This window comes from Humulus lupulus, chromosome 4 (assembly GCF_963169125.1).
Source record: "Humulus lupulus chromosome 4, drHumLupu1.1, whole genome shotgun sequence".
NCBI lineage: Eukaryota > Viridiplantae > Streptophyta > Magnoliopsida > Rosales > Cannabaceae > Humulus > Humulus lupulus.
Window position 1 is genome coordinate 107,279,467 of NC_084796.1, and position 9,622 is coordinate 107,289,088.

Genomic DNA, 9,622 nt, shown 5'->3' on the forward strand with positions numbered 1-9,622 from the left:
ATTCATGATTAATTCCTAAAACCTGACAAATGAAGTGTGGTCTAATCAATAGGTAAGGGGGATAATGGGCCGCATGGCCCAACCTAGTCGTGGGTGCCTGAACACGCACGTTTAGGCTGCGTGTCCGAGAATTCAAGGATATATCAAACACGTGATGTCTGATATATGCACGTTTATATTGCGTGGTTGACTTTATAAGGGGTCACAGCTGCCAACTCAAGCTCGTACCTTGAACTGGAGGTCTTCTTAGCCCGCGGTGTCCATACTTCTAACCTGATCCCTTAGTAACCTTAGCAAGCCTTTGGTTACCTCGAGCTAAAGAGGTGGGAGCTAGTAACAGCAGCTCCGGGTACGTGTCATCCACGTGGCTGGTAAATAATTATGCCATACCTCAGCTCGCTCATAGCCCGTGGAGAATTAGGGCGTACATGAAGATAATTGAGAAGAAAAAAGAGGTTGCAAAGCATTGTCTGGTTACTAGGTCTGACAAGTTTCAGTTTCAGGTTCAATGCAACAATGGTAGTGCCTTGGTTGTCGATTTGGAATTCAGAACTTGTACATGTAGGAGGTTTTAACTATCTAGGCTTCCTTGTGGCCATGCACTAGCTACTATCTGGTTCATGGGAGGTAATGTCTTTGATTATGTCCACGGATTCTATAAAAAAGAATCATTGCAAAAAGCATATGAACAGAGCGTGCATCCTATGCCTAGTCCAGATATGTGGCCTCAGACAGGACTCAACCCAATTGATCCACCACCTGAGACGAAGCTGCCTGGAAGACCTAAGAAAGCTAGGAGAAGGGAGATAGATGAACCTCCACCTGCTTTAAAGAAAGCTCGAAGAACAGGACAAGTTAAAACATGCAGCAATTGTCTGAAAACAGGCCACAGGAGAGAAACATGCAAATCTGCTAAGGTGGTTGAGGTATAAACTTTATGCTTTCTTCTATTCCTAGATAATTTTTATCATTGATTAGTTGCTTATCATTGTTTTGTGAATTTGGAGCTAAATATTCGTTTGTTCAACCTATTTTAGAATTGTGTGGTCAAAAAGCGAGGTCGTCCACCACTGCAGAAACCAACTGAAGCCACACTTTTAAGGACGGAAAGAAGACTGAAACAACATGCTAAAGGAGGAACTAGTGGTGAAAAGAATGCTCAACCCAATACTGTCTGACTGGAAGGAGTTTCATCTTTTGATTTTATTTTGAACTAGTGGTCGAATCTTGTATTTTGGTGTCCGTTATGTGTTATGCAAAGCTGGTATTTGGATGTTGTGGTTGATGGCTGTTTTTTGAGTCATGAAGTGTTATGTTGACTATTTTAGAGTCATGTACAAATCACCTTTTGATCATATCTGTTTTTTGAGTCATGACAGGGTCATGCTGGCCATGATATTGGTCATGTACAGATCAGATACATTTGGCTTTTTAGGCCTATATTTTTGTACCTATCTCTTATGGTAATGAATGTAACTAGTTGTTGATCATGTTTATTTCACAAAATACATAAACTAGAATACTGAATTCAAAATAGACCAAGATGGATTACATTGATTCAGGGTTTCATTTTACAACAAAATTTATTACAAATCAATGCCTAGGGTGCAATAGCTTTGTCATTGTCAATACTGCACATGAAGATTACCCAAAAACAAACTAACAATACCAACAACTTCTACTTTGATTTTTTAGCCCAAATAACCACAGCCAATAGAATTACAGCAAAATGCATAGTATTCAAAAAGTAGTAACACTGCATTCGACCTCCATCATTTACTCTACCCCTGCTTTCAACACAACTTTCACAGCTTTCTCTTCCAACATTTTGAAGGTTATGAGATTGTGTCTCAAATCCATTTGAAGAACCACTGCATTGCCGATGACTTCCAATGTCAGTTGTCGTACTTAGGGATGTGATTTCAGTTTCAAGGTCACCAATTTTTCTTAGTAGTCCAGGGATGACCACCTTTGCTCGATGGCACATTAGAGGGTCTATCAATTCAAAGAAATTATACCCACCATGAATCTGAGTTGACCAAAACATACAAAATTTCTAGTGAACACCCATAACCATTTATTCAATGAATCAGATTACAAAAACAAATGGAGACCAATCTTACCCGATACTTGTTGCATGTTCTGAATCTTCGCCTAGGATTTTTGTTTGTCCAAGTCGTTCTTTCTACCACTGGCCTTGGTGGTCGACAATGACAATTTTTTTCAATCTCCATTAACCCGATGCAAAAGATGCCCTAACCCCCAATTCGAAGGAATTACAAGTTTTCTTCTAGTGGGTTCACATGCTATACTGTCGGGGGTGGATCGTCTGGGTGTGGTCAGGGGGAAAGCTTCATCGTTTTTTTGGGTATGGAATTTTGAGATTTTTTGGTTTTAGACAATCAGTTTTTTTGGTTATATTAATTAATCACGATCAGTTTTTTTTTTTTTTTTAAATTAGAAACCAGAAACATTAATTGTTTTTGTTTTAAATTTTAATAATTTAACCCAATCGGGTCGTGCCATGTGTATCATATATACCCCTAATGGCTCAGGGACCAACGACTGCACCAAAACATTAACGGTATGCATTATTGCTGCAAAAATTTTTACATAAGTATTTAAGTGCAACAAACTTAACTACATAGACATTATTGCCGCAAATAACCATATTTTTTATAATTGTAAATATTATTTACTTTTTAGAGGGCTTTTAGGTCAGTCAATTGGAGATTCTTGTGGAATTTTTGAACTCAATTTCTCGAATTCCATGATTGAGGTGTTTTGTTGTAAATATATCTAAATTTTTGGGGTCTTTTCATGGTGGTCCCAATTTTTTTAAGTTGACCTATATATTGTTTTGAGATAATAAGCTTTTTAGATAAATGAAATCTCTCTTGCTTAGTATTTTAATGTATTTCAACTACTTAACAAAAGTATATCTTTGAAAATTATTCATTAATTAACCATTAAATATTGGATGGAGAGTGAAACATTTTCACCTTTTTTTCCCATTGTTTTGGATTTTTGTAATTTTTTTTCAAAAAAAATTGGGTTTATCAATTTACAAAATTGAATAATAAATATGTTTAACCCAAAGCCACAAACGACCTCTGAAAGAAAGTTGTGGAGCTCCAAAACAGTCCCTTTCAAGTTTCAATACTGATGGTGATGAAAGCAAACCGATCATAAGTATCCAACAAGAAAGTGACACGTGTAGCCCAAAAATCTGGAAAGCTAATCCATGACTCCTCTTGTCTATCATTCATTCATGCTAACCCAAAACTTTTCAGCCACTGTAAACCAGAGGGAGAGAGCGAGAGAGAGAGCGAGAGAATGGCTGCTAAGGCCTTGTTTGGTTGTACTGCAATAATTGAGAAGTCTGCTTCTTTCTCTCCCCTTCTGATCAAATCCATGGCTACCCAGAAGCCTATTCCTGCAGCTAGTAGAACTGTTAGCTCCAAGAAGGTCAGTTCATCCTCAACCATGTCTGTTTTTGCTGCTAAATGTTTAAAAAAAATAACACTGCTTTCTGCAACTCTACTAAGCTATATAACCAAAAATAAGTAGATATATTTACATATATTGGTTTTTAATTTTGTTTCTCGACAAAAGCAAACATATGATCTCTCTCTCTCTCTCTCTCTCTCTCTGAGTAGAAAACAATTGAAGATGAGGGATGCGTTTGCCTTCAAGAATTGAATTATGATGAACTAGTTTTAGTTAATTGAATTATCACTTCCAAATATGGCGAGACAAAAAAATGAAAATGTTGGCTAAAAGTGTTTACTTCTGATGGCGGTTACCATTACAATACAATGCAGAATTCAACTGTGTTCCCTCTAGGAGAGGGTCCCCGGAGTAGCCCTTTGACAAGTACCCCACCAGTGAAGTTGCTGACAAGGGTGGAGCAGCTGAAGCTACTGACGAAAGCCGAGAAGGCCGGGTTGTTGTCTGCGGCCGAGAAGGCCGGGCTCTCGCTGTCGACAATAGAGAAGCTGGGGCTGCTGTCAAAGGCAGAGGAATTGGGAGTCTTATCAGCAGCCACAGATCCAGGAACTCCAGGGGCATTGTTGACCCTCAGCTTAGTGTTACTGGTTTTGGGTCCTTCTTTTGTTTACCTTGTGCCTGAGGAATACCCTTGGGAGGTAGCCCTTCAAGCTGTTGTTGTTTTGCTCGCTGTGGTTGGGGGTTCTGCAGCTTTTGCTGCATCAAATTTTGTATCTAATTTGCAAAGATCTAATTGATTAATATCATCAGCTATTTTAAGGTCTCAAAGTGAAACCAAAATTTGTAGAAAGAAATCTGAACAGAAACAGCATCAGATTTCATTACAATATGAGTTCTATCAAATTACATGGTGTGCCTAAAGAGAGAGTCTGTACATCTTATGGCAGGGTGTAATTTTTTTTTCCACTTGTAATAAATGAACTAATATGAGAGTTTTGATATTGTTAAATAGTACTTTAGCAGTCTCAGCATGTGATGGCAAGACAAAATGATAGAACCACTCAAAACAAGTAAAATGACTTCAGCCAGTGAGCCAGCTTGCTATAAAACTGACCAAATCAACATTAGGAATATGTTCATAGCAATAACATTACAGAAGAGAGCATTATCAAATCATTAGCCCAAACATGGATACACACAGAAGTATATGCGCGCGCGTGAATATATATATATATATAGAGAGAGAGAGAGTGAGCGGGAGGGGGGACTACGAGTGGCTAAACATCATATTTTATGAAAGAATACATTCCATAATCTCATTTTCTCCAAGCCAAGTAGGCCTTATATAAAATATGCCAGGGAAAAAATAACATAATATCTTAGTAATCTTGACATCAATAGTTGAAAGTTGCAGTAGGAAACAAAATGTAAATCTTAATCTACCCCTCATTTATCCAAACAGAGGGGGGAAAGAAAAAAAAGGATGTAAAAAAGGAAAAAAAAATAAATGACCCTCATTTGTATTCAAAAAATGCCTATCCATCCCCTTTCTTCCACCAAGGTTTCAAGTAGTAGCAACTGCAGTGCGGTTTCCCCCACCTTGGCGCCCACCTCTTCCATTCTGGTTACGCTGATAACCATCTCCATTTCGCCCGGCCGACCCTCGCCCTCTCCCTGAGTACTCACCCTGGTTTCTGAATTCATTTCTTCCATAATTACGACCACCACTGAAGTTCCCACGACCCCTAAAACTGTCAGACCGAAACCCAGGTCTTCCAGAAGAATACTTACCTCTCGCACTACCACTAACTGAAACAAATAACAACTTATTAACATGGGTGAAACCCGAAAGCTACATCACCCTTAAAAAAAAACAGCACTCTTTTATCTCTACCTCGAGTGGTGGTTCTTTTCTCTTCAATAACAGCTTGCCGATCACCAATTGTAATGGGTGAAGCCTACAGTTTCAAGTGAAAGGAGAGAGTAATATGATATAAGATAGTAGCTCCAAATGTAATTCAGTATCAGCATTAACATGAAAAATAACACGAGCTAAAGCCAGATAATGATGATGTTGTAGTCTATTCTTACCAAAGACTCAATAAATAGAAAAACAATTATCATTTTATGGCCAAACATTTTACACACCCTCGCATAACATATGCAGAAGTAAAGATAAACAGTAGATAAATCATCATGCGAACCACAAAGTTACTAATTATTTCGGTGCATAGCATTTAAGGCAAAATGTATACTTTTAACAATTTAATCACTTGAATTTGAAAATCTAATTCTGTAAACAGTTTAGCCAAATTCAAGCAAAACCCGCTTACAACAAGGGTCCAATCAAGTTCTTGTTCTGCTTGGCTGAATTCTTTACACCCCTAAACCTTAATTAACAACATTAGGACCCTATATGACCCAGTAAAAATATTTATTTGCTAGCCAGACACAAGTAGTTAGTAGATTAACATTAACACAGTGTTTGTAAGATTACCTCAAGGGCAGTTTGCATTGAAGTCAGATTTTCAAATTCCACAAAACCGAAACAAAAACCTTGCTGCAAAGAAACCAATAAAAAGATTATCACCAAGTGCTACATCAATAAAGTATTTTTTATACATCAAGAAAATAAGATTGAAATAGCATCATATTCTTTGAGACAAACCTTACTACTTCGAACTTGGACCCCTTCATGTTTAATAGGGCCAAATTTTTTAAACTCGTCCTCCAGCTGTTCAACTGTTGCATCGTATGGCAAATTCCGCACATATATGGAGTGACCTTCAGGTGCTACAATTTACAAGAATACAAATTCATAAACTTTATCCGAAAAAAATTAGAATTTGTAGACATGAATCCCACAAACAAAATTATGAAAAAATTTACTGCCTAGATCAATGTGGTGTCTGCCTACTATTCTAGGTTCAACCTTCTTTTATATATGAAAATGAGAAGATAAAAAAATAACTCTTAAAAGAAGAGTATATTTGAAGCTCTAAAACTCATCCTTAAGGTTAAAGTAGAGAAATACATACCTTCTTCATGCAAACTATCACCTTCAGGAGCAGCATTGCCACTAGGAGCAGATGCCTCCACTGTGGAAGCAGGTTTTGTAGAACCAACAGATTGTTGATCGGTGTTTGTGGTAATTGTTCTGACAGTCCGGTTAGCAACATGTACAGAAGTTGGTTTTGTATTAGCCTTCGTTACCTTCAACTAAAACGTTTAAGTGACAGTCAGAAATGGAAAGAGGTAGAAAACATAAGGTGCTCAGAAGGGAATTAATAAAGATTAGCATTGACTCACAATGGATGCATATGATTGCTTAGGAGCATCCTCTAGGGCTTCCGGGATTGAATCAACGCCTGGAAAGCTTTGATTCTCATTGGAATTAGTAGAAGGTTGTTGAACCTCTTCTTCAGTCACAGATCCATTTTCATTATCTGAAGGATTGCAAACTTCAGGAACGTTATTAACAACCTCCTCCAATGGAGTTGCACGCTCCACCTCCACCACAAGACTATCAGGAGCATGAGTAGGCTCTGAAAAGGAGATAGAACCCATTTCAAATTAACAAGAAATTCCAAAATAAGGCTATAGCAAGCCATAAATGAAATATAAAGGAATAAAAATGTCAACCTGGTTCTGCTGCCAATGCACCTTCCGCAGCACTTTCATCGACACCACTAACTGGGATAGAGATGACTTGTGGTATTTCATTCTCCTCAACATACCTAAATACATCGTTTAAGACATAATATCCTTTGTCTTGAGGAGCAAGAAAGAACGTTTGAGTAAATCTCTTTCTGACGTTATCCTTTCCTGTCAGACATCCAGTCACTAGAACAATCACTCCTTTCTCATGTGACTCCTGAGCATCTGCAGTTTTAATTTCCACTGTATAGTCTTCATATTTCAAGGACAGAATTGTCTCATTTATTGACTGCTCAAATAAGAAAAATACACCGTTAATAGATGTATAGCTTTTCTCAAAGATTAATTTGGAGGGGTAACAAATTCAAAAGAGACACTTGACCTAACAATTATTGGGGGAACAAATTAAAATAGACACATGACCTAAAAATTAATGGGTAGCTCCAAAAGGATCATGATAAACTATACTGATCTTCAAACATTTAATAGGAGACTTTAAATTTTGATATATTACTCGACTAGAGAAAAGAATAGTATGAAAACTCAACACATCTAGACAAGATCCAACAGCTACTTCATGCACTGACAGAGGGTAGTATACAGAATTATATTACAAAAAAGCTGTCAACTTCAAGCAAATAGTACTACTAGATGGAAATAAATTATCCTTATCAGTGATCATGAAGTATCAAAGTAAGTTTGTTCTGTTTTGGGGATATTGACAAAGATTTTCCTGTTTTTGAGATACTAGCATAAGTACACTTTCTGTCACCTATAAAAACACTAGTTGAGATTCAAATTCTATGCAAATGATTGAACAAGCTTATAAGTATACTTGCCTGCATGCTTGACACGGTTTTCATTATGCCATCACTATCTGGCCTGCTGAGCGAACTCGAATCCTGGTAAAATCGATGCACCAATTCTGGAGAATGGTGAACGATATGGTAATATTGCTCCACAAACGCATTGCCAACGACTTGGGCGCTAGGAGCCGAGACAGGAGCTGCTTCCTGCATTGCCATCTAAAGAAAAATTATAACATCAACACATAAGTAAACTGTATAAGGTCTCATCATAAAAGTAAAAAATTGAATAAAAGATGTGAATGCCATTTCTATTTGACTAAGCAGGGAAAATCAATGTAACAACTTGACCTTAATATTAATAAACAAGATATGAACACATAGTACGAATTCATTGATGCTAAATAATAGGCAAAATATACATTTTTCCCTTTGAAATTCCCTTGGCATTAAAGAAAAAAAAATTACACAAAAAAAATACATATTAGTGTCAGACATACACTAAACCACATTACTCCACCTCCCTCCAATAAACTTAATAGAAATTATTTATATACAAAATCAAGAATTAATAGTTAAACAGAAGCAGACCCAGATACGAAAATTTCAATATAATAACCAATTTAAAATCTGATCAGAGCCCTAAAACGGAATAAAAATACGACAACCCCACCAAGACCCTCGAACCCAATTAGCAAAAAAAAAAAGAGGAAGTAACTTCTGAACCCAACAAACTGACGGATCAATCAGCAAGATAACATTCAAATCAGAAAACCCAGATCAAAGAAGACAGACAAAACCAAAAAATATATATATATATATATAAAATAAAGGAATGAAAAGAAAAAGTTTCAAAGTAAGATACCTGCTTGGGACTGATCTGAAGCTTGAGACAAAGAGAGAGATCTGTGGTTTGGAAAGAGGACTTGAGGTGGCGGAAGAAGAAGAAGAAGAAGAAGAAAAGTGGTCCGAAGAAAGCGTAGGAAGAGCCGAAACTGGAAGTAGAGGGGCAAAGATTCTGAATGCTTTGGTGTGAGAGAGTAAGTGAGAGAGAGACAGAGAGATCACAAAGCGTTAAAGAACAAACAAAATAAACACATCAAAACAAAATGTCTTCGGTATTATATTTCTTTTCGTAAACCTATTTCTACTCTAATTATTCCTCTTCTAAGTAAAATAAAGTGTCTATAATATTTGAAAATTCTTGATTTTAAATGTTTTTTTATTTTATTAAATTTTATATTTAACAAAATATTTTTATATTTAAAAATAATATTCAGTTAAACTTAAATAAAATTAAATAAATAAATTATTAAATAAATTAAAATAGAATATTTTAAAAATATTTTACTGTGATAATTATTTAAAAATTATAAAATCATATATTTTATAACTTAAATAAAATTTAATTAAATTTAAACTCAATATTATATTAAACATATAATATATAATCTTTTGTTGTATCTCTCAAATTAAAAAACTAAAACAAACATAACTTTACACAAAAATCAATTAATTAAGTAATTAAAATTGGATATTTTTAAGATATTGTATGATAATTTAAATAATTAAATTATATTTATTTAAAAATAATAAAGGCTTACATCATTTTTTTTTATATCAAGTGATTGAATATTTTTTTTCATCAAATTCTCCAAAAAATATTGTGAGATATATTACAAACTAAAAACAGTTGATGTATGTATACT

General features: G+C 35.6%; 2 protein-coding genes across 2 annotated transcripts; one reads left to right on the top strand and one right to left on the bottom strand.

The window, feature by feature from the left end:
* The first annotated feature begins 3,274 nt into the window (after positions 1-3,274).
* On the top strand, positions 3,275-4,459 carry LOC133830702 (uncharacterized). The gene is made up of 2 exons (XM_062260740.1): positions 3,275-3,468; positions 3,825-4,459. Exons 1-2 carry the CDS (start codon positions 3,337-3,339, stop codon positions 4,245-4,247), a joined length of 555 nt encoding a protein of 184 aa, XP_062116724.1. The 5' UTR covers positions 3,275-3,336; the 3' UTR covers positions 4,248-4,459.
* Positions 4,460-4,724: 265 nt separating this feature from the next.
* On the bottom strand, positions 4,725-9,001 carry LOC133830701 (nuclear transport factor 2). Its single transcript, XM_062260739.1, has 9 exons — positions 8,779-9,001; positions 7,947-8,132; positions 7,093-7,396; positions 6,760-6,995; positions 6,489-6,669; positions 6,119-6,243; positions 5,948-6,010; positions 5,345-5,408; positions 4,725-5,259 (listed from the first exon to the last, which is right to left on the bottom strand). The coding sequence occupies exons 2-9, from the start codon at positions 8,130-8,132 to the stop codon at positions 5,015-5,017; spliced, it is 1,404 nt and encodes a 467-aa protein (XP_062116723.1). The 5' UTR covers positions 8,779-9,001; the 3' UTR covers positions 4,725-5,014.
* Between the last annotated feature and the right edge of the window lie 621 nt (positions 9,002-9,622).

Bases quoted from the DNA above. Each gene is read 5' to 3' on its own strand.
- LOC133830702 (XM_062260740.1), top strand. From the start codon at position 3,337: ATGGCTGCTAAGGCCTTGTTTGGTTGTACTGCAATAATTGAGAAGTCT. The intron at 3,469-3,824 runs GTCAGTTCATCC...AATACAATGCAG, and splicing joins GAACTGTTAGCTCCAAGAAG to AATTCAACTGTGTTCCCTCT.
- LOC133830701 (XM_062260739.1), bottom strand. From the start codon at position 8,132: ATGGCAATGCAGGAAGCAGCTCCTGTCTCGGCTCCTAGCGCCCAAGTC. The intron at 7,397-7,946 runs GCAAGTATACTT...TTATTTGAGCAG, and splicing joins AAACCGTGTCAAGCATGCAG to TCAATAAATGAGACAATTCT. The intron at 6,011-6,118 runs GTTTGTCTCAAA...GTTTCTTTGCAG, and splicing joins TCCAAGTTCGAAGTAGTAAG to CAAGGTTTTTGTTTCGGTTT.